At 44.3% G+C, this 24,685-nt stretch overlaps 2 protein-coding genes across 2 annotated transcripts in view; both read right to left on the bottom strand.

Annotated features, from left to right (window-relative positions):
* Positions 1–3,836: 3,836 nt before the first annotated feature.
* SMIM4 (small integral membrane protein 4) lies at positions 3,837–10,894 on the bottom strand. Its single transcript, XM_018562486.1, has 3 exons — positions 10,830–10,894; positions 6,516–6,676; positions 3,837–3,937 (listed from the first exon to the last, which is right to left on the bottom strand). Exons 2-3 carry the CDS (start codon positions 6,664–6,666, stop codon positions 3,864–3,866), a joined length of 225 nt encoding a protein of 74 aa, XP_018417988.1. The 5' UTR covers positions 6,667–6,676; positions 10,830–10,894; the 3' UTR covers positions 3,837–3,863.
* Positions 10,895–19,702: 8,808 nt separating this feature from the next.
* The window catches only part of PBRM1 (polybromo 1), an 82,361-nt gene continuing 77,378 nt past the window's right edge, over positions 19,703–24,685 (bottom strand). Inside the window, exons 26-28 of the mRNA XM_018562473.1 lie at positions 23,280–23,350; positions 21,420–21,636; positions 19,703–20,091 (exon numbers count right to left, since the gene is read on the bottom strand). Coding sequence (XP_018417975.1) covers positions 19,919–20,091; positions 21,420–21,636; positions 23,280–23,350 — 461 coding nt within the window. The 3' untranslated portion in view covers positions 19,703–19,918. The remainder of the gene's footprint in view (positions 20,092–21,419; positions 21,637–23,279; positions 23,351–24,685) is intronic.

Raw genomic sequence — 24,685 nt, forward strand, 5'->3', positions numbered from 1 at the left:
AAAAGGTGAACTTATCCTCTAAGGCCAGCATCATTAAAGTGATACTAAACTCAATAGTTAGCGTACTTGAATGTATTTTTTAAGATTTAACTCCTAGCACAAAATGTAACTTTTTTTGTTGATCATTCGGCTGTAGATCCTCAAATCATCTCTGAGGCCTTGTTCACACCGAAAGCGCGTACGTTCCAGAGTGGTAGCTGCTGGAACGCACCTCGATCGCTGAGAAACTTCCCCCTGCGTTTTGGGGCGGGGCGGTGCATTGTATTCAATGGCACCGCTTCCACGCCCCCCCGCCCTCAGTGCGATCGAACGCGTGCAAAACTTTGCCTGTGTTCCGTTCCACTGCAAACGCAAAAAATAGGGCAAGCCCTATTTTTTGCGTTTGCAGGGGGGAAGTTTCTCGGCGATCGAGGTGCGTACCAGCAGCTACCGCTCTGGAACGCACACGCTTTCAGTGAGAACAAGGCCTGAGTGACCATGGGGAACAAAAGTAGTCACCCTCCAGAAGGAAGGACAGTATCAGCACCAATTCAGAGATGATTGAGGATCTACAGCCGAGTGATGCACAAATAAGATACATTTTTGTTAATATACTTTTGTTAAGGTACTTGAATGTATTTTTAAGATTTAAAGGAGAACTATGAGGTGAGGGATTTTCACTCAGCCTCATAGTTCGGGCCGACGTGTGACAATGACACTGTCACACGTCGGCTCAATAGATCGGGAAGTGAGAAAATGCATAAGGTCGCTCGCTCACTTCTCGGTCATCTCCCTGCAGAGAGCAGTGACTGTCACTCATGGCTCCTTGCAGGAAATTCCCCCCCTCCCCCAGCACTGATTGGTGGAACGGACGGGGAGGGGGCTGGTACAGCTGGCTCTGCCTCTAGATAGGCAGAGCCAGCTGTCAATCACACAGCTGGGTGGATCTCGACAGAAATGTCGGGATCCGTCCAGGGCCGGTGCTAGGATTCGTCCCTACAAGGGCAAGGTGCATTTTTGCGCCCCCCTCCCCGACCCCCTGTAAAAACAGGGCATTTTGACAAGCACTTGTACTTGTCAAAATGCCCCGATGTTTGCGCTATGTTTTTGAGGTGCCGCGCATGTCGGGATCCTCAGGCAGTCGCCAGCCAGCTAAAATAGGACCCCACCTGGAGCTCCTCCCACCAGACCAAACGCTGACTCGCCGCTACTCTCCCGCACCGAAGGTAAGTGGGGAAAAAAAAAAAAACATAGCGCAAACATTGGGGCATTTTGACAAGTACAAGTCAAAATGCTCTGTTTTTTCCGCCCTCACCCTGCAACGCCTGACTTGCCTTGCGGTAGCGCCGGGCCTGGATCCGTCCCGGCGGTCTCAGTATATCGCGAGCTGTAGCTCGCGATATAATGAGCTTTGGTCCATAATCGAAGTCACCAGCACTCGATATGTGCAAGAAGTAAAGCACTTTTTATTCAATCGTCACATGCGTCAAACAGCCAACGTAGTGACCTGATACTGAGCTTTGGGTCACAGGAGGACGCTAGTATATGTCCTCCCGTGACCCTTAGGAGAACTATGGGGAGAAGCACTGACCCCATAGTTCTCCTTTAACTCCTGAATTTAGTGTTACTCTAAACCAACTTAAGCCCAGAGCATCACAAGCACCCCCCAGGAGGTGTTATATCACATTTAGCAAGGCTGGCCAGAAGATGCTCATGGTACCACCTAAGCACCGTTGTCTGCAGCTTTCAGGATAGCCAACGCCTAAGAGGAGTGAATAAGAGGAAGCAGCATTGTTTATTTGTAAAACAAATATTTTTTTTTTTCATAGAGTAAAACAGATACACAACAGTTTAACCCCTTAGTGACCGGTGACGTACATAGTACATGTTTAAACAGAAAGCCGCCAGGGGACTACATTTGTAGAGTCGGCTGTACAATAGAAGTGATTCTAGTGGCTCAGCTGCTGTCAGATTGCTTCTACAAGCTGGTAAAATGCCCGTTCCGCTGCCTCTCCTGCGGGCCAGGGGCCCGGCATCTCGGGTGTCGGCGGCAAGCTGTTCACCGATCTCCCCATTCTATGGGACCGGGAGTGACGCAAATTGCATAATTTACGGTCCCTGAGCTGTCATTGCTCAGCTACCGAAGCGGAACAATAAGCTATTGAAGTGTGATCTGCACTGCAAAAGCTTATTTAAAGTGGAAAGGTGACACTAGAGGTCTTGAACCCCCAGTATCACCCTAAAGGAGGACCTGTCACTGCCAATAGGCTATCACATGGGGGCGGCTTGTAAGCCCCCCTATGTGATAGCAATAAAAGTAAAAAAAAAAAAGTTTTAAAAAATAATAATAAAACAAATGTAAAAATAATGTAAGCGAGCACGCACATATTCACGTAAACACATGTCAGGCACTCTTATGTACGATAACATCGATCTCGCTACACACGTTGGGTATCACTGCATACGCCATTACATACAAGTGTCTGGCTGGCTGTATAGCCGGCCGATCGCTTGTATGAGGATGCACAGTACCGCCCACCCCTTCTGCCGTTGCGTTTTCCCGGGCACTGCTGTCCGCCCTGATAGAGAACACCGGCACAGCGGCTCTCTGTACAGAGGAGAGATCAGCAGTCCCCACTGCTGATCTCTCCTCCTTCTCTCTCTGAAGGCGGAAGTAATGTGTATTACACCACTTCCGCCTGTAGCTGTCATTTCTCTGGCTGCTAAAGCCAGAGAAGAAGCTGGTGAAGTAGATCTCTGCTTCATCAGCTTCTTTGGGGGTCCCAAGGTGACATTAGGGGTCCTAGAGACCCCTGATGTCTCCATAAAGAGGACCTTTCATTGTTTTAAAGCTAAAGCCACCTGTGTGATAGCAATCAAGTTAAGTGGAAAAAAAAAAAAAATCATTAAAAATTAAACCCCTAAAAAAAGTTAAGTCCCCCGCCCCCATGTGCAAGCACTTATAAACGTAAATACGCGTCAGGTGCGCCTACATGCGAAAACAACGATTACGCCACACGTTACATATCGCCGCAAACATCGCAGTGAGTGCAATCATTTTAGGGCCATCAATCACTGATAACACTAAACTGATGAGCGGTAACAGCTTTTAAAGCGTCGCCTATGGCCAATTTTAGGCATGGTAGTTTTTTGCAATTTCACGGACGCACGCAATTTTAAAGCTTGACATGTTTGGTGTCTATTTACCCGACATGACCCCGTCTTTAATATATTACCAAAACATTGGGTGCTGCTAAATGTTTTATAACAGAACGTAAGGAAAACAGGGTTTTTTTTCAACATTTTTGGTACTTTTTTCATTATATAGTAAAAAATAAAAAACTCAGGTGGTGATTAAATACCACCAAAAGGAAGCTCAACCTTCCCTAAAAAAAAAATGGTATAACATTTATTTCAGTACAGCGTTGCATGACGGAATAAATGTCAAAGTACTGCAGCGCTGAATACTGAAAAATGGCCTGGACAGGAAGGGGGTTGACACCCCGGTCAGCAAGTGGTTAAAAACATTTTTTTTTTCTTTTACTGTACTGTAGGAGAAAAGAAATATAGTTGAATGGTTAACCGAAAATATTGGCCCTGAGGTCATTAGTATACTAAAATGTAATGAGAAAAAAAAAACCAAACCCATTCCAGTTGACTTTGGTGTCTGAAAAGTTATATACTGTAAACATTTCTGGCCCGTACACGGTGTGAATTCTATTTGCAAACACCGATATGTATAGTAAATAGCATTTTAGATGACTTATTGTTTCTGTGCCTAGAGTAATCTATCGCAGCATCATTTTACAAAACACACAAAACCTAATTTAATAAAAATATGTATTTATTTAACAGTCACTAATCCGAATCCATAAATAAAGATGTCAGGATTTTGCTGATGCCTGCTGAGCTTTTTCTTCAAATTCTCTCTCTGACTGACGTCTTCTGTATACGTCATCTGAAATAAGAATATATAGTATGCATTATGAACTCTTCAAGTGTAGAAACTGTGGAAGAGCAGAAATATTTTGACAGCAGCAGGAAATAAAGAAAAAAACCCCATATGATGAGTGGCGCCTCCAGACCTGTTGAAGCACCTTGTAAACCAGCGGTTCTCAACCTGTGGGTCGCGACCCGTCGGGGGTCGAATGACGATTTGCCAGGGGGCGCCCGGGAGTCTCCCGCTATTAGATAGCGGCTCCCGGCTGCCCGGAAAATAAACACTTTCTCCCGGAAAGGTTTACTCTGCTCGATCGAGAAGAGTATACCTTTCCCTGCAATCATTTTTTTTTCTATCGGGGGCCGCCGTAAGTCAGAAAAAAAAAACACCATAGGAATGCATAGCTAGATTCCTATTGGCTATTTCACTTTGCAATAGCAAACTAGCTATTGCACCTGCCAATCAGCAGAGGGGGACCTGCAGTTCTCCATCAGGTCCTCTTCTAGTGATTGACAGCAGCAGAGGGCGGGTGCAATAGCTAGTTTGCTATTGCAAAGTGAAATAGCCAATAGGAATCTAGCTATGCATTTCTATGGTGTTTTTTTTTAAAAATTTTTTATTCTGATGGCGTACGCCAGTGGTTCTCAACCTGTGGGTCGCTGTGTGATTTCTGCTGTGCTAGGTGAGAGTCCTCCTCAGCCCTCTCCTAGCACAGCAGTGTCAATTCTCCCGCCACGCCGCCAGATATCGCTGCAGCAGCTGCGTCATCCCTAAATTTTATCGTTAGGGGTCACCACAACTTGGCAAATGTTACCAAGGGGTCCCGGCCCTAGAAAAGGTTAAGAACCACTGTTGTAAACAAAGGCGGGATACCCTTATGTCTTATATACCATATGTTAAAGATAAATAAACAAGCTGCAGAAGAATAATTATTAAATAAAATGAATTCCCACTAGCTACTTTAACCAAAGTTAGAAATGAAACCATATATGCTGTAATGCACAGCTTCCTGGCAACCAATGAGGCTGGGCTAACAGTGATTCGGGAGCTTGACGGCGGAAAAAGCCCAATAAGGAAGCCGAGAGGCTAGTTCCCCAATCAGGCCCGCCTTTTTGTCATTGACAGCGCATGGCAGTGAGCAAATGCCATAGATGCTAGACAGCCCACTGACAGCTATGGAATCTGACCATTGTTTTCTGCTGTCAATCACAAGGAAGGCTGACCTGAGGGGGAACCAGTCTTTCAACTTCACCATTAGGCTCTGACAACTGTGAAGCTGAGGGGAGATGGCCCTGATGTACTAGTCTCCCAACAGCATCTCAATTCCTCGGCTGCTGCACCTGTCTGTGTTATGGACACAGTGATTTGGCAGGGAGCTTAGTAACACTGAGATTTAATTAGGCTCAGGGTCATTGAGCTGTACGAAGGACAGAGTGTCCAGTATGGGCACTCCAGCCTCAGCACCGGCCCCCACTGTGACAAATTAATGTGCCTGTTTCCAACAATAGCTCAAAAAGATAGGATCTCGTGATAGTTCTGTTATGCTGTACCAGCAGTGTGCTTAAAGGGATAAAACATGGGGAAATGTCCATGTATTGTACAGATGTTCTAAATATGTACAGTGATTTCCCTGTTATAAAGCATCAACATGGATTGGTAGACTGCGGATAAATGAAGTTTCTGGTTGCTTGAGAGTTACTACTAAAAATAGGTCTAACTAATGCCATACCCCATACTACACCATACATCAGCATTGACTTCATATTAATATTGAAATACAGTAATTAAAAGTAAATAAAGACAAAAAGACACACGTAACTTAATGGCATAGATTGGCGACGAACCAATATTAAATTCCTTCATTAGCACCACACGACTCTCACCTTCAAGCCTCTGGCATACTTCCAATTATTCAGGTGCTGTAAGCTATAATGCCGATGCTGTAAGCTATAATACTGATACTGTAATACCTTCCCCCCTGTACTGTGCCATCCTCCCCTTGTGCTCCCCAGATCAGGTCTCACTCATGGCTGGCTCAGCTCCGTGCTGCCACCTTGTAAATGATAGGCAAAGCAGCCAGCAGCACAGAAATATGCTGCCAGGATCAAAGGGGGAGAGAGCAGCTCTCAGAGCGGAGACTGGCAACAGTGCAGGGGAAAGATTATTTCCATTCTGAGCAGAAAACAGGAGCGGAGACGCACATCACAGCCAACATTCCTACAGTGACAGGTTCCCTCCTGCCCGCCTCCTACAATCGGAGAGGATTTGCATAACAGTAAGTGCAGAGTGCTGGATTTTTTTTTTTGTGCCGGTTTTTTTTTGTGCCGGGAAGAGAAGGCTCAGAGCACAGAGGCGGCCATTTTCATGAGGATAAAAGAGGAAAGCTAATGGAAATGTAAGTTTCTGTGTTCATATACAGCAACTGAATATGACTGCTTCATGTACATTGCTGGCATATATTGTTTAAAAATACCTCTGCAAAAGGTGGAAATGGGCTTTAAAGCTTGCAGTTTGGCAAAGTACATTTAAACTAGTGATTAAATCTAAAGTCTGATAATAATATTCATACAAAAATTAACATCACAAATGAACTTACAAAATGTTTCCCTGCCAAGCCGAACATTGATCATGAACCATTCCATGGCACCACCCAGGACAAAAAAGAAAGGAAGGAATCGATAGATACCAAATCGCCTCTTCCCTGGGACCAAATCCAGGACAGTTCCTAGTGTCCTTCTACTGGCCATATTGGGATGTCTGAAAAAAGTAGAACATTCATGTTCACATTACTGAAAGAAAACAACAGTGCAAGCCAGTCCAAGAACATTACATGGCAGCAGTCATATGAATAGAGGAGTGGTAGATGTTCTGTACTCACCTGCAAGCAGTAGTGAAACATAATATGAAAACCACAAAGTAGCACAAATAGCAATGAAATGAAAGGAACGCTTCTGTGGGAGCATCTATGTGCCAAATAAAAACACTAACTAGAAGCTAAAAACAATAAGGCTTAAAAGAAAAAAATACTTACCTTGGACCCCCGACTCGGGGTGCTTCCTATAGGCACCTATGGCATCTTTAGCCTCACATCTGCGTTCTGGGAAAGTAGAGCACCCCATATTCCACAAGAATGAGCTCCAGCATAGTGCTGGAGTGACTCAGGTCTCAGATTTGTATGACACCCAACGCATGAGTGAAATGCATGACCAAGTTTACCGATTTCCCTCCCTGTACGATTTGTAATGAACACATATTTGTAACACTGTACCATCAGTTAAAACCCATCAGCTTATCTTTGCGAAGATCTCCTATTACTAGATAGAACAGGAGATAAGGGGATTGCTCTGTTAGATAGTTGTCACTAGAGCATGCTTACCTATTTTAAAGAAGATCTCCAGGATTCTAAAAAAATATCCCTTGCAGTGGGGCTACCCCTCACTGCAAGGGTTAACGGCTCGTTTTGGTCTAGGGGACAGAATAAAGATACGCTCACCTGATCATTGATTCAGCGGCTTTCAGCCCTCACCTCCTCTGCTCTGGCTGCAGAATATCTCTTGGCGTCATCATGTCTAATGCAGGAGAATGGACCTGTATCAGATCTCATGATGTCAGTGGTCCTTAGACAGCCAGAGCCCAGGGGAGAAGAAGCTCCAGGAACCAGTCTAGCAGCCAGGCGGGATCGAGGATCAAGTGAATATATCTTTTTTATTTGCACCCCTAACCAAATCAAGCAGTAACCCTTGCAGTGCAGGGGTAGCCCCACTGCAAAGGTTAACTTTTGAAAATCCTGGAGTTTCTATTTAATATCTACTATTCTGGAGACCAGTGTACAACTTTGGAATTCCCAAAACTAGTATTGCCAAATAGTATTTGGCAATACTAGTATTGGTGCCGATGCCGAGTATTTAGGCGAGTACTCTTACTCGCCCAAATGCTCTGATGCCTAGCCCGATACCTGAGCTTTCAGTATCAGGAAGCCGGGCAGCGAGTCATTACATGCTGCCCAGCTTCCTGATTGGCTGGGAAGCCGGCTCCATGCTTCCTCGTCACTTGTTGACGAAGAAGCAGGGAGACGGCTCCCCGGGAAATCAAGAAGCCGACTAGCTTCACTATTGATCGGGAAGCCGGCCAATCAGGAACCCGGACGGCGAGTGGTTACCTGATTGACCAGAAAGCCGGCTTCACGCTCCCTCATCACCTGGTGACGAGGGAGCATGGAGCCAGATTCCTAGCCAAGCAGGCAGCCAGGTGCCGTGTAAGAACTCGTTGCCCGGCTTCCCAACACACCTGGCCATCGCAAACTATTACCACGCAATGTGATTCCATTATGAAAAAAAAAAAAGGTGCACGCACTTCTTTGAGTGCAGTTTAGCTGTGGAAGCCAGTCCGATCAAATGAAAAAGCTGCCCTACTGCAGTGCACCACAATACAACCTGCCCCACCTCTATGATGTCGCATGGAAGAGGTGTGAATGGGGGCTAAAAGACTTTCAAATCAATGGATCGCAATGGGTACTGTAAAAAATAAGTCAAGGCAACTGGACTTGGTGTATTTTTCTTGAAGACGTTGCACTGGTCATCCAATCAGCTTTCTCAATTCAGAATGACTTGGACAAAAATTCTCTGGGAACAAATTATGTGGATTGGTGAATGTTGCTCCAGGTGTTGATGGCATTTGCATAATTGGAGCCTAGGAGGTGTTATTAACTTGCCCAGAGAGAGGTGTTAAAATAGCATTGTATGTGGCAGACAATAGATGTCTCACCCCCTCCCCCCCCCCAGTATTCAAGCTTGGCTTCTCCATTTTTACATAAATGGCCTCTTTCACACCTCTTTTAAACCAATCCTCCTCCCTGTCTAGGATGCGTACTTGACTGTCTTCAAAGGAGTGACCTTTTTCCTTTAGATGTAGGTATACTGCTGAATCCTGACCAGAGGGTTTTGCTCTTCTATGCTGTGCCACACTCTGGTGTAGCTGCTGTTTTGTTTCACTGACATACAATTCTGAGCACTCCTCACTGCTCTGGACTGCATACACAATGTTGTTCATCTTGTGTTTTGGCGTTGGGTCTTTTGGGTGAACTAGTTGTTGCCTTAGTGTATTGTTGGGTTTAAAGCAGACAGGGATGTGATGTTTGTTAGAAACCCTTCTGAGTTTCTCTGACACCCCAGCTACATATGGGATGACCAAATTCTTCCATTTGTCATGCTTTTCACTCTCACTGGTACTCTTGGCATTCTTTCCGTTTTGACAAATGCCCAGTCTGGATACCTGCAGGTTTTAATGGCCCCCCCGAGGTGTTTAAATTCCTTTATCTTGGGTTCAGTAATGGGTACGTTTCCAAAACAAAAGCCGTCACCATCCCGTGCGGGTGAAAACCATGCCCAGAGGCCAGTTTATACACCTACGATATAACGGTGTTGAACTGATTATAAAGCACAGTCCAGAATGTTAAAAGAATTGTCTTGGAAAAAGGTTACAGTGAAGAGATAGTTGATACGGAAAGTGAGCCAATTCACAGAGTGGGGGGGGGAGTAAAAAGTCTTGAAGATAACCCCCAATTTTAAAAGTTGGCCTCTGGACACAAAAATGTTCTTTTAAATATAGTCCTCAATAGCCACAAAGGATATAAATCTACTTTGTGTGCGCCTAATGGTTGTGCAAACCCAGATATTACCTTGTAAAAAATAGCAGTGACATTATCATTGTGCTGTACATAGCCCGAGCAGAGCTGTGGGTGGGACTATTTTTTTCATCAACCGCACAGTGGGATCAAGCAGTTGACTCAGATACAGCATCCTTTTTAGTCCAACAATGGTGAAAGGCGCACTCAGCCTCCTGGAGGTACATTTTCCCTCTCGTGACTCACAGCCCAGGGGGAAGAATAATAAAAAGGCTCTGAAATTGTGCAGACTGTTCACATTGTTTTTTCCAGCTCAGTCCAAATGCAAAACTAGAAAAACTGGTGCGTGGGTGCGCCCAGCACAGTGCTGATGCATCTGAACGCATTGCACTGTGTACTTTTTTTTGTTTCAACTTTATTGAAATGTCACAAGTGACATTTCATTAAGTTCTATGGACACATTGCGCTTACCAAAAGTACTGCACGCCATGGTGGTGTGAACTGTGCCCACCCATGACAAGGCAAATGGTCATGGATGGGCACATTTAGGCTCCCCTGGAAAAACGCATTTGGGACCCCCAATGCACCAGCCTTTTACAGGATCTGCGAATAGAGAAACTACTATTCCCATCAGCTACTGCGGCAGAGGGACTTCTCAATGGAATGCGGTAACATCACTGCACCTTTACTGAGGCGTGCAGGAGCCAGAGTATTGCACCCACAATCTACTGATCATTGCAATGCCTTAGTGGTTCCAATGCAAAAAAGAAAAAAATTGCAAATTTTTCCTTTTGTGAAGAAGTGTGCATTTATTTTTTGTGCTCTTCGCAGGTACCCCCAATGTCCCATGTCTGCTCGTCGCAGGTAATTGCCCCGTGTCCGCTCGTCGCAGGTAATTCTCCCGTGTCTGCTCGTCGCAGGTAATTCTCCCGTGTCTGCTCGTCGCAGGTAATTCCCCCGTGTCTGCTCGTCGCAGGTAATTCCCCCGTGTCTGCTCGTCGCAAGTACCCCTCTTCCTGATGTCTGCTTGTCGCAGGTACACTTGATAAAGGATCTGCTTGTAACATGTACCCCTGATGCCTGCTTATAACCCTTGACATACCCCTTCACATTGCTGCACTGTTCCAGTACCTCCTCTTATTTTGTGTATATGTTCTCCATACAATCCTCTGCTTGTGTCAGCAACTAAACCACTCACATAAAATGAACACATTAATAGCAGTTGCTAGAAGTTCGCTTTCTCAAGCAGAGGAATCCTCTGACCAGCACCACGTGAGGTACACTTACCACTGGCAGATCCCAGGTCACAGTCCATACACAATGCTGGGGATAGAAATGCCTATTCCTCCATCCATGGCATGCCCCGATAACCTTTCCCTACTTCACATGGACAAACATAACTAAACCCAGGGAAGTCGCGGGCATGTGATGAACAAACATGACTTTACCCTGAGAAACGTCTTCATGATTACACCACTAGAAGCAGAGCAAGCAGCAAACATACCCAGGGAAAGGACGAGGCAGGGATCCTGTTGGACAAACATGAACATACCCTGTATAAATACAGAGCTCTATCATTCATTGGCTAATGTAAAGCCCAATAGAAGTGTAAATCAGCTAAATACGTTCCAGTTGCACTAATACAAAACATGCTCAAACTAGCCCACGTGACGTGTGTTGAGTTCTGTGTGAAGCTGGCCATACACTTTACAACCCTGTAACAACAACCATGAACAGATTTGAAAGTGTTGGTGGAAGTTTGCGTCAAACTGTTTTTGTGACCTGAAATTGGCTGAAGATTGCCATGTATATTTCTAACATTGTTACTCTATGAGGTTTTTTTTATAGCGGTGTCCTTGTTAGGTTCTTTTATTCTCAACCGTTGTCTTAGGGCACCAATGTCCTTTCCCACACTATGTTTAAAACTAAAGCTAACTAAATTTGCCTGGCATTCCATTTTCGCTACTTGTCTTGATCTCTGAAGCAAAAGGGATGCCGATTTTCAAGATGACTGCTTTTGATGGTCTAGAATTATTTTTGCTCATGTGCTCTCCCTGTGTTAAGTTCAGTAGACATCGACTGGAGGCATGTTATGTCTGTGCTCACCTTCATGGACCGGAATGTCATAATGAGCAGCAAGAGAAGATAACTAGTGTCAATGTAAAGGTGGCCATACACTTTACAACCATTGCAAGACCTTAGTCTTACGATGGTTGTAAAGTAATTTAAAAAACGTACGATCTGCCCATCTTGGACAGGCAGATCGTACTTGCGATCACAGCAAGCCGCCCCCCCTGAGGGGCGGGCTTCCGATGACTGCAATGCTAAACGGGCAGTGTGCGCGTGCGCACACCGGCCCGTTCGGCAGTTGGCGAACAAGCAGGCCACTAACCCACCGAGAACCGTACGATTCTCGGCAGGTTTTCCAGCCTGCTTGTTCGACAGAAGACGTGCAACCGTACAGTAGAAACGGTCGATGCCTTCCATACACTTTGCGATTATCGTACGATCGCGGGATTTCACGCGATTATTGCACAATAATCGTACAGTGTACGGCACCTTAACGCGCACACACACACGCTGGTGTGCACTGTGTAAGGGTTATACATTGAAATTACACGGTGTACTTGTTTTATCATTTATTGCAACATGACACTTCATTCAGCTCTATGCACCACATTGCCTCGCGACGTGCTGCGGTGTGTTGAACTTCACCTTAGAGTGGATTTCCTTTAAAAAGCAGCCACAAAGTAGAAAATAATCTTTGCTCTTTGAGTGGAAGCAGAGGTCTCTCTGCAGAGGTCCGAAACACCCCTGCTGGGTCAGAGACAGATTACAGAGAAAGAGTCCCACTCCACAGCTGCTGGCAGTGGACAGGCTGTTCTATTTAGGCTGTGGCTGCTTTAGCATGAAAACAAACTTTTAAGTCAATGTATACCCTTTGTTTTGATGCACCTTGAAAGTATTTAGCCGATTGAAATTGAAGGTTCATTTAGACTTTACCAGGAACACATTTGGTTTCAGGCAGGCAAAACATTAAGGGCCTGTTCACACCAGATGCAGTGTGTTCCCGGCCGATTCTGGCCAGAACGCACTGCCTCGCATTGCGGCCGGCTCATTTTTTTGTGGGGCAGGAGGGGGCATGGATGCTGCAAGCACTATTTTGATCACACCGGACCGGACTGCAGGCACAATGTGCCTTGCGATCCCGTGCGGCCGGATGGCGTGGCTACGGTGCCATTCACTTCAACGGCCCGCCACACCCCCTACTGCCCCACAAAAAAATGAGCCGGCCGCAATGCGAGGCAGTGCGTTCTGGCTAGAATCGGGCCGTAACGCACTGCATCTGGTGTGAACGGGCACTTAGGGGTTCATTTATAAATCTTCAACCCTGCTATATGCTGGGTGGATGCCGTCTGCGCTGCACTAACATCACAGGATGTATATGCAATTCCTATGCTCCTCGGCACCATCTAGTGGCAGTAGTGCAATGCAAATGGCAGGTTTTGCATTCCTAGAGACATGTATGGGAATATAAAATACATTTACAGTAGGGATGCACCGCTTTGCTCATACATATGCTTTGCTGCAAACAGATGGGTCAGTGTGAGAAAGGTTGCCCAGTGTGAACCCCCTTAACATTAGTGATGCATCAGTGAGGAATTCCCCTTTTGCATTAGTATCAGTGGCGTAACTCTTTATTATGGTGTCAGTGGGGGGTGTTCCATCAACGTTTATGACATTCCACCGCACTCACAAAGTCAGATAGAAATGACATTTCAGGACCGATCAGTTCTCCTGCACATACGATCTGCCCTGGTACAGCTGAAAAAGCGTTGGAATGCTTGACCTATTGTCGGTCACACATTTCATCGCCAAAAAACTGGGCAGGATTACATTAAAATGTGTGACCACATCACCGGTCACACATTCTAACGTAGTCACAACCTTTGATAGAACAGGGGAACCCCGCCTCTTTTTTTTGGTGTCAGTGGGGAAAACCCTTTCTTTACATTGATGTCAGTGATTGAACCCCTCCTTTACATTGGAATTAGTACAGAAAAATACATTGGTGTCAGTGGAAAAACACCTTCCCTCATTACATTGGAATCAGTTATATTGAACTTAGTGGAGAAGACTCTAGTGTTCTCTGAGGTATTCCCCTTTACATTAGTGTCATTAGAGAAACCTGTCTTTACATTAGTGTCATTAGGGAAACCTCTCTTTACATTGGTGTCATTAGGGAAACCTCTCTTTACATTGGTGTCATTAGGGAAACCTCTCTTTACATTGGTGTCATTAGGGAAACCTCTCTTTACATTGGTGTCATTAGATAAATCTCTTTACATTGGTACCCCCCTTCCTCTTTCAGTCAGTATAGGTAATTTATCTCACCAAAACCTGACACAGCATAGGGTGAAACATGCCTGAAGGGATCTCTGCATTGCATTCATCCAGTGCACTATCTTTAGGTGCCAGCACGCTTATTTTTCTGACCCCACCATGCCTCCAGTAAAACAGATGTATGATTCAGCTGGATACGTTTCGCCAGGTGAATAAATATGGCACCATCAACATGCTGACCCATGGAGGTCCAGAGGTCTGACCGGAAATCCACATGTATGTGACACAACTAAGGTACTGGAAGCGATCTCTACTTGTCAGTACACCCTTACAACTATTATTATTATACTAAAACTGAAGAAGTTCAAATTGACATTGCTCTGATTAGACAAGACTTGCATAAACTCAGGGACAGAGTTAAAGAGACAAGACATTCTTAGTTTGGTTAGGGTCTTGCTTGCCCCCCTTGCAGAATGCTTCTGATCAGCACCACCTCCAATTACAATCCTTACAACAAAAGGAGAAAGATCTGGAAACCAGGCTTTCTAGGCGTAATCTATGATTTATAGGTCCCTCAGAAAGAGTGGAGGGAGCAAACCCGGTGGAGTTTGTGCAATCCCTCTTGGATGGCACCGATGGTTCAATGGGGTATTGTTAACCTGGCTCATGTTTTAGAGAGGGTACAAATTAAGTCCTTCCAGCCACTACATGAGGAATTTACGCTTCCTAGTCACATGCTGTCTCTCATTAGCTTCAGCTCCATTGTGCAGTTTCTGCTCAGTTTTGGAATCTCACTAATTCTATCCTGATAATCCACTGGTACTAGCCTTGTCTACGTGCTCCTCCAAACAATTGATATCTATATTGTATACTTCTCAACAGACCCCTGACACCTTGGTGCTGGCTTTTTCCAGGAAGCCTACGTGGGAGGTGGAGGTTGGCCCTGTGGATGATGAGGATTAGAAAGAGGACTAACCATAGATAGGTGTCCCTCATAGTTAACAATAGGCTAACCTACTTGTTTATTCTACATCGCACTTACCTTACACCAAGTAGGCTCGCTAAATACAAAACATGTGCCCCAGGGCCAGACTAGGACAAAAAATAGGCCCGGGCATTTTAGACTGAGTAGCCCAATCACGTGACCCCTGACATGCCCCGTCCTGTAACAATCGGGGGGTGGAGCCAAACACAGAAGCACAATTGAGGGGCAAAAGCACAATTAAGGGCTACAGCCAACACACAAGCCTTGCTACAACCAGAATACAAACCTTGCCACACTATGCAGATCTTGCAACAACCAACACACAAACCTTGCAACAATATAGGAAGCTTGCTGTGATATCCTCAGCGGATCTGCACCTCCCCAGCCGTCTTCCGCACGCCGAGCACAGTATACAGGTCAGTGCTCCCGAAATAGCGCTCAAAGTTCTCCAGCAACCCCGGCACCAAACCACCTGTTCTATACATAGGCCAACAACACCACCATACTAGCTGGCTGACAAAATACCTGAACAATCTGATTGGATGCAGGCATAGTTCAGGTGTTTTGAGAGCCAGCGGGGCTAACTATGAAGATACTGAAGCTTGGCCCAGCGGGAGATTCCTCCATCCACACAGTTTAGCGGGGGATGAAAGAATATGTTGCACTTTTTCCATCTGGCAATAGAAACTCTGCAAAAAAATCGATGTGTATGGCCAGCTTAAGAGTGAGCTCTTGATATGGTGGTTTTGAATTTCGCAATCCTGAAATATTTACAGAAAATATATTACAAAACAGACATGTGAAAGAGTAAAATAAAAGTTTTAAAAGGGAATAAAAAGTAAGTGGAGTTCACCTGGTCTTTTGTTCAGTGTAGTGTTCGGATCACTGGCAGTGTCCAATATGAAGGGCAAGCGTCACTGGCCCTCAATAGGTGTCTCTCTGTATCCTTAGTAGCTCAGATGGTAAAAACGAGCTGTGGCTGCTATTGCAAAGAGGGTGTTCCAAAACAAATTTCCACCCATTCAAAGGGTTTGAAGGTGTGCTGGAGTATTTTTATTATGCCCAGTGGACAATGCCAGTTATACTGGCCATACCTATATTGTTTTATAGGACAAGATTTTCAAATCCAACTACCAGCATATTAGTTAGCAGAATAAAATTACACATTAATTGATACCAAATTTGTTGTAGATTTAATATACACTTGGTCAAATGTAGTAATACAACACCTCCAAATCATTGGATTCAGGTGTTCCAATCACCTCCATGGCCACAGGTGTATAAAATCAAGCACCTAGGCATGCAGACGCTTCTACAAACATTTGTGAAAGAACGGGTCGCTCTCAGGAGCTGTGAATTCAAGCGTAGTACCGTAATAGGTTGCCACCTGTGCAATAAGTCCATCTGTGAAATTTCTTTGTTACCAAATATTCCACATGCAACTGTTAGTGGTAGTGTAACAACGTGGAAGCAACTGGGAACAACAGCAACTCAGATACGAAGTGGTAGGCCACGTAAAATGACAGAGCGAGGACATGGGTTTCCATGGCCGAACAGCTGAATCCAAGCCTTACATCACCAAGTGCAATGCAAAGCGTCGGATGCAGTGGTGTGAAGCACGCCGCCACTGGACTCTAGAGAAGTGGAGACGTGTTCTCTGGAGTGATGAATCACGCTTCTCTGTCTGGCAATCCGATGGACGTGTCTGGGTTTGGCGGTTGCCAGGAGAACGGTACTTGCCTGACTGCATTGTGCCAAGTGTAAAGTTTCGTGGAAGGGGGGATTATGGTGTGGGGTTGTTCATCAGGGGTTGGGCTTGGCCCATTACTTCCAGTGAAGGGAACTCTTGAGGCATCAGCATACCAAGACATTTGGGACAATTTCATGCTCCCAATTTTGTGGGAACAGTTTGGGGATGGTCCCTTCCTGTTCCAACATGACTGCGCACTAGTGCACAAAGCAAGGTCCATAAAGACATGGATGAGCGAGTTTGGGGTGGAGGAACTTGACTGGCCTGCACAGAGTCCTGACCTAAACCTGATAGAACATCTTTGGGATGAATTAGAGCGAAGACTGCGAGCCCGGCCTTCTCCAACATCAGTAGCTGACCTCACAAAGTCTGGAAGATTACGCTTCTGGAAGAATGGTCAAACATTCCCATTGACAAACTCCTAAACCTTGTGGACGCCTTCCCAGAAGAGTTGAAGCTGTTATAGCGGCAAAGGGAGGGCCAACTCAATATTGAACCCTATGGACTAAGACTGGGATGCCATTAAAGTTCATGTGCATGTAAAGGGAGGCGTCCCAATACGTTTGGCAATATAGTGTATATTTCTCTTAGGAGGTCTAATGTTTTCTAGCATTTTGGACCTTTTTAATATAGGCATGTTTGGTGTCTAACTGATTGGCATCTTCTTATACATTAATGTACCTTCTTTTTAGGAAAGGTGACTCCATTACAGTAGAGATTATGGAATATGAATTAGAATTGGCTTGGAAAGTTCTGTTTTTGGTCAACGAACAGACTCACAGATGTGTACTGCTCAGATTGCTAAGTGGACTGTGTATGGCAAGTCCCTGTTCTAAATGGCCCTATCAGCAGTCCTTTGAAGATCCTGGCTAGGGGAGGTTTATAATAATTCTGCATTCTTTCCAACTTTGTCTGTGTTCTGTCAAATGCGTCTAAAGCTGGCCATACACTCTACGATTTTCGTTCAGGAAATTTTGCTGCTGCCAAGGACCCTCTTTCAATTCTAGCTCAAATAGCCCATCAAGCACAGACCAATGTGGTTTTGATAATCATTTGTTAGCAATACTAACTCACCGAATTTCGATCAACAAAATAAATTTTCATTTGCGCATGTGCAGGTGTTCATCTTGCCACTAATCCATCGATTTTCTTACGGTTTGAAAAAAAAAGTTTTCCAGCCTCACCCTTCGAGAAAATTCGGCCAGGAGTACAGTAAAAAAAAATCTTTTGGTTCCCATCAACTGATTGATTATCGTTCGAAAGACCAATCGTGGGCAATTTCTGAACGATCATCAATGGGTGTATGGGCACCTTTAGGCGGGACTGTGGTTTGCCAAATGCATCACCTTCCATGCACAGACTTGAGATTGAAATGTGACCATTTTTGTTACCAACTTGTGAATTTTCGGGGAAATGAGTGCCATAGTGTAGAGTGTACAGTACTACTCTCCCATTCTTTCCACACAATTCAGCATTTGTCAGAACTCACTATTGTCCCAGCAGAGACTGTTTCAGTTATCCTCATCACTGCCAGTGAGTTACTCACTTTGATGCCCACCAGTTTTCACATTTGTCAGTGTGTTGCCAATCTCTCTTGCCTATGCATTGTCACAATTTCCTGTGTGCTAAATTATGATCACTGAAACTAAAGGTGCCCATACACCTTACGATTATCGTATGCGATCGACTTTTCGTACGACAATCGTAACGTGTGAATAGAGTGCCCGACCGACAGTAATGTACAATTGTACGGCTTTTGACGGTCAAGCATGTTTGAAAACTTTGGTGGATTGTACGATGTTCGCATGGTTGGTGGCGTTTCCGTCCGTCAAAAGTCGTACGATTAACACTGCATCCGCAAACAAAAATAATTGCGGTCAATTACCGCAAGTCGTCCAGGTGTTTTTTGTAACTACCTCTGATTGAACCTTTCGATAATCGGGGCAGGATGGGGGCGTCGTACGAAAATCGTACGACGGTTCGATCGGACGAAAAGCTTCGTCCGATAATTGTGAGGTGTATGGGCACCTTAAGACTCTGAGAGCTGACTGTATGCTATGGTTTAATCTCAGGAGTTGCTCCTCAGAATAACACTTTTTAAAGAATCAAATCTGTATTCGAGTTGTCTGGGATCCTGCTACAAACCAAATTTGATCCACAGGAGATGTTGGAACCTTTTCTGACTTGCTCATTAGTTGTTACTGAAATGTGTGCCCTGCCCAGCCGTGGCACTGAAATATTTTATATTTCACTTTAGGATGGATGTCTAACCTTTTCAGTTGTGATGAGGTCCTAGAGACAACAAAACAATCTGACTTTATACTCTACTAAATTTGGATAGAAATTTAAAAAACTTTGTTGGGCTCTTAAAAGATCCAATGTGCGCGCGCACACACACACACACACACACACACGTGCAAGTATGGTTAGTATGTTTTACAGAGATAGGCTAAAAGCATGGACTGTGTCCAAACTGCAGTTCCGCTTTAATAGCATAGGACAGGAAAACAAACATCTGCATAAACACGACAGGTGCTTCCTTCTTCCTTCTTTGAAGCTCATCCACAGACGTACCCGGAACTCATAAGCCTTGCAGCCTCTGCTACTGACACAGCAGCAGTTAGGCCTTTAAACCATCCGGAGATTGTGCTGAAAAGGAAAACTTTTTTATCTGCCAGATCCCTATAAAAATGCACGTACAAGTTTCTTCTAAGGCTGAGCAACATGTATTAAATGCATTCTTTTTATAGCACTATGGAAGTGCACTTTGTTTTTAGCTTGACCTTGGAAGAAAGAATAGAACTGCTATCTCTCACCCTTAGCCTGTACAAATCCTCAGTTGGGAATCAGATTCTCCTTTTAATTAAACTCTCGCAGAGAGATTCGATAGGTTTAGAATTGAACTGCTTTCATCAGGTGCATAAAGATCAGTGCTGGGCCAGAATATAGTGACAAAGACATTTAATTTAAAACAATGTGACACGGCGTATTCTACAACATCAATTAAAAAAAAAAAAAACAATGTAAATGTCACAGCACGCTCCAAAGTGAATCTTTAACACTAAATCCCAAAAACACGAAGAGATGTAAAAATGTTGTATTTGACATGAACTCAATACATAACAAAAAAAAACAAAACAAAAAGTCAAAATAAGCTTATTAAAAATGTCCTTATATCAAAATGGTCTTACAATGTACAGAAATGGAATAAAAAATATTGTCCTGGCTCTACAGTTACTAAAAACATTGATTGTTCCACAAAATTCAGTATGAAAGGAGAAAACAATATTGACAAACTTAGATGTTTTCCAGGTTGTATGCATGCCGGATGTTTAAGGTGTCTCTAAGCATGAGATCTCTGAGACGCCATAATGCATTGGCCATAGTTGTGTGGGCCCCTTTGCTCTTCAACCAGTGGGAAGGAAGCCGGCTCTCCTGCTCTTTTGACAAGTGGATGTCTCGTCTCCGAGCTAAAATAGAAAACAGAATCAAAATTAATCATATCCGACTATATCTAAAGCTTGTTTGTAAAAATCACAGAATTGTCTCCCATGTGCATGAACAAGCTGGGGGTTTCACCTTCTTGCAACCCTTATAAGCGGTTTATACCTGTAGTTCTCAACATTTGCGAGACCACGGGAGGCGTTTCTCTCACTTGGTGCTGCAGCTCCTCTGAGTCCTGCTTACTGCTCAGCTTGCGGCAAGTGGTGCCCTACCGGCGGATCAACTGCACTGCTGAAACTAACAACACTCTAATGTGTTTTACCCAAACAGCTGAATTGTAGAGGATTCCAATTCTGCACACTTGGATGAAATGCGATGGAGCAGTATATTTGTAGCTAAATAAAGTTGATTTTATTCAAGTGATGGCATCTGTGTGCGGCTGTTTGGGATTAAATACTTTTGGAGTGTGGACGAGCTCCTTTGGGGAACACCTGATCTCTCTCTCTGCACTGGGAAGCTTGAAACACCGGGAAGGAGCAGTGTCAAGAAACTGATGGCATTATGGTTTGTTCTGACAAGATTTTTCATATGAACATTTGTAGGGAAACCTACCAGTGTATGGCTAGGTGTAGGCTAAAGAGCCAAGAGTTTTTGATAAGACATTAATATGATTTGGACAATCTCCCTCCTCTCCAGTAATCCTCAGCACAGATTTGTGTGTATCTGCATCTCACATGACATCAGAGTGATAACATTAGGAAGTAAGCTATTTTCACGCAGCCTATGAGTTTTAAAATTTGGAAGCTTCAGAATTCAATTAACCCTTGAATACCAAATGAAGACCATGATTGGTCCAGAAAGTAACTCCTGTATACAATTAGATGAATTACGGAAATGTTTGGAATGTGTCTAAGCAGTTTTATAGAAGTAAAGGAAGTGAATACATTAATAAAAGCAATGTAACATTAGTACTTCATTTGCAGATCCTAGAGAAGGATGACATGTTAAAGAGCAACCAGGGATTAATGAACCGCTACTACCAAATAAACCACCGAATCCATATTTAGGCTTTTCAGACTGATCCTGGGAGGGACTTCAACATTATGTCACATGATCCTGTGTTGTACAATCAAATAACCACATTTCAGGAGGGTGGTGCTAGGAACCTAGGGACAATGAGTTGGTCTTTCTGTAGGCCTGGGCTGAGGATCAATAAATGGGGAAAAAAAAGGCTTAAGCACCCATAGAGAGGTAGAGAGCTGGACAACAATCTGTGCAAAGTGAATACCAACAAGAATAATTATTAAAATCATGCCAATATACTGCCAAAATTATTTTAGAACTTCCATTTTACCTGACAGTGTCTGGTCCCATTTGCTGATGCAGTTGGATTCAGCTGTTAATCCTTCTATGTATTTCAAGTATGCTTCTGAATGGAGTAACTTTTGAGTCCTGGGTGGGGGCGCAACAAACACAGGGGTTGAAGGCTGCTGTACAGCTGGCTGACTAACTTGACCCTGACCAGGATATGGAGGCGGGGCCTGCTGTCCGGAAGCAACAAGCAATCCCATCTAAAAAGCAAACAAACATAAAAAGTATTTCTCACCATCAGATGCTTTATTTCATATTCTAACCAATATGAGAGAAAAAAAAAGACACAAATCAGTTCTGATTTGTTACATCAAATTCAATATAGCAAGAGATTTTCCCAGTAATGGATTCATGGAATGGAGCCCTATGAAAGGAATGATGATTAAAGCCAAAAATGATTTATAGTTTTGGGTAGAGTATAAATGGTTGGAACTTTGTCAGCTAGTATTTTGCTGGGTAGATACACTCTCACTTTGTGTCCTGTTGGTGACCTTTGGAAGTGTAAAATGTTAGTTATTACTGTAAAAAAGTAGAGGGAAAATCTCCCAGTGGGGACATCTGTTGTGGTGACAACTCCCAAAGCTAGGACTTCATCTAACTCCTCAAAACTCTTGAGACACTTGAGAGTTTCTACCCCTTCCCCACTCTATACAAAAAAATGGCTGGAATTATACTTAAAATTAGAACTATGAGGTAAGTAAAAATCACTCATCCTCATAGTTCAAGCTGACGTCTGACAATGAAACTGTCACACGTCGGCTTAATAGATCGGGAAGTGAGCATGCCGTCACTCGCTCACTTCTCGATCATTTCCCGGCAGAGAGTCGTGACCATCAGTCATGGCTCCCTGCAGGGATTAACCCCTCCCCGATCCTCCAGTGCAGACTGGAGTAACGGACAGGGGAGGGGGCGGGTACAGCTGGCTCTGCCTCTAGATAGGCAGAGTCAGCTGTCATTCACGCAGCTGGGTGGATCTCAACAGTAATGTCGGGATCTGTCCCGGCTGCGGCGGTCCTAGTATACCGTGAGCTGCAGCTCGCGATATACTGAGCTTTGGGTCACAGGAGGATGCTAGTATATGTCCTCCCTTGACCCCTGAAAGAACTATGGGGAAAAACACTTACCCCATAGTTCTCTTAACCCCTTCGTGACTGACGACGTAACACCAGTATTTCTACTTAATCACAAACCAAGTATTCTCTCTTCAAAGAAGAGCTCATCCAAAATGTATTAGCCTGCTGGCTTCTAATATGACCCTTAGAACTCTGGTGGCAATATGAAGCCAATATGCAGGGGGTTCCAAGTTACTTTAGATCAAGTAGAATGCTATAGATGGATTGAGACTACTAATACTAAACTGAGCAATCAGATTCTAAGTGGCATGGCCTCTAGAACTAAAAATGAGAAGTGACAAAACAATTAAATAAAATTTGAAAGATGACATATATAATACGACAACCAAAAGTACTAACACTAATAAGACTGCCACATATAACTGTACAAAAAGTGGGGTGTGCCAAATGCAATAATCCACAGCAATGTCATTTACTGAAGACAAGCCAGATTACCAAGTCTGTGTGTGCAAATGTTTTCCTTTACTAGTGACATAACTTGTCTGCATAATGGTAGCACATGCCATAAAACAGAAGTACATTGGGGGGAATTTATCAAAACTGGAGCAGTCAAAATCTGGAGCAGATTTGCACTGCAACCAATCAGCTTCTCTGTCTCATTTTCAAATGTTACCTGAGCAAACTGAAGAGAGATGCTGATTGGTTGCCAGATTTTATCTACTCCAGTTTTGATAAATTCCCCTCATTGAATCTCACGTTAAACTCATTACCTGCTGATTGTATGGATTATTTCCAGTTGCAGGTGTTCCAGCCATGGAGGGTACTCCTTGTGCCATTACCCCTAAAATAAAAGGCATAAAGGATTAAAAATACATCATATATGTGTTCAGCCTCAAATTCTACCAATAGATATAATAGTGATCACTGCAGCACCAAAATGTGAAGTGTTAAATACTAAACATTTCATTTTTATACAGAGTAACTTTCTGTATTGCTATGGTTGAAAAGACTTGTAATTAGGCAACACTCTGACACAGTCTTAGCCCTCGTTCACACCTGAACGTTTTGTAGCGCGTTCTACGCTCGACGAACGCTCAAAAATATAAATCCCATTGTATTCAATGGTCTCGTTCCCACCTTGGCGTATTTCCGCCCGTCCCTAACGCGCTACAAAACGGCCCACGCCTGAAAAGGTACAGGTACTACTTTGGGCCGTTTTGTTGCGCATTTCCATTGGGATACAGCCAAGTAGCCTTCGGGGTCGCGCAACTTTTTTGTACCGCGAATCGCGGTGGCAGACGCGCATATGCAATACGCCTAGGTGTGAACGAGACCTAAGGGGCCAATGTCTTGCCCCTGGACGCTCTGCTTTTTCCCCATCTCGCTTTAGGATTTGGAGCAGCCAGATGAAAGCCAGTCAACCGAAGGAAAAACCATACCAATTCGAACCAGATGATTCCTGGTGTCTGCCATTGGTTATTATGTGTTGACGTCTTTCATCTTTACAATCAATTCCTATGGCTCAGCTAGTGAGCTACAGTCGAACCCTACGAAGTCGCGGTTCAGAGTTTGCGGCCTCAGTCATTTTTCCTTAGAACCCAACTAATAATGGTTTGCGGAAACCGCAAATATCAATCGCGCGTAGCTAGTTCTTCTTAAAGCCCTAAGATGCCGCCCAAACGCCCTGCACCTGCTAAGGCTTTTGTCAATGAACCTAAGTGCCAGAAGAAGTTTAAGGGCCTGTTCACACAACGTCCGTTTTGTGTGCTGACCGGCTCCGTACGCTGCTGGACTCAAAATGCATCCCAATGTACCCCTTTGTGTTTTATGGGCTCCAGTTCTCACGTGCGCAGTCCGTTCAGCTTACGACAGAAAAAATACTGCATGTCACATTTTGTCCGGTCAGGAAACGCAAACGCGTCCAAAACGCGGCAAAAACGCACTGCACTGCAGCTAACATACTAACAGCCCCCCTCCAGCAACAAAATTTTTTTTTTTTACTGGAACGCATCAAAAACGAACTGCATCAGTCTGCAGACCCGCACCGGATCAGGACCTGATATCATGTGAACAGGCCCTAAGACTCTCCAGGAGAAGGTTAAAATACTGGATTTGCTTCAGGAATTAAAAAGTTATGCCGCAGTAGCGCGCTTTTATGGCACCAACGAAAGCACCG

Source organism: Nanorana parkeri, unplaced genomic scaffold (assembly GCF_000935625.1).
Source record: "Nanorana parkeri isolate BGI_ZX_2015 unplaced genomic scaffold, ASM93562v1 scaffold579, whole genome shotgun sequence".
Lineage (NCBI taxonomy): Eukaryota > Metazoa > Chordata > Amphibia > Anura > Dicroglossidae > Nanorana > Nanorana parkeri.

Bases quoted from the DNA above. Each gene is read 5' to 3' on its own strand.
- SMIM4 (XM_018562486.1), bottom strand. From the start codon at position 6,666: ATGGCCAGTAGAAGGACACTAGGAACTGTCCTGGATTTGGTCCCAGGG. The intron at 3,938-6,515 runs GTAAGTTCATTT...TTCTTATTTCAG, and splicing joins GCTTGGCAGGGAAACATTTT to ATGACGTATACAGAAGACGT.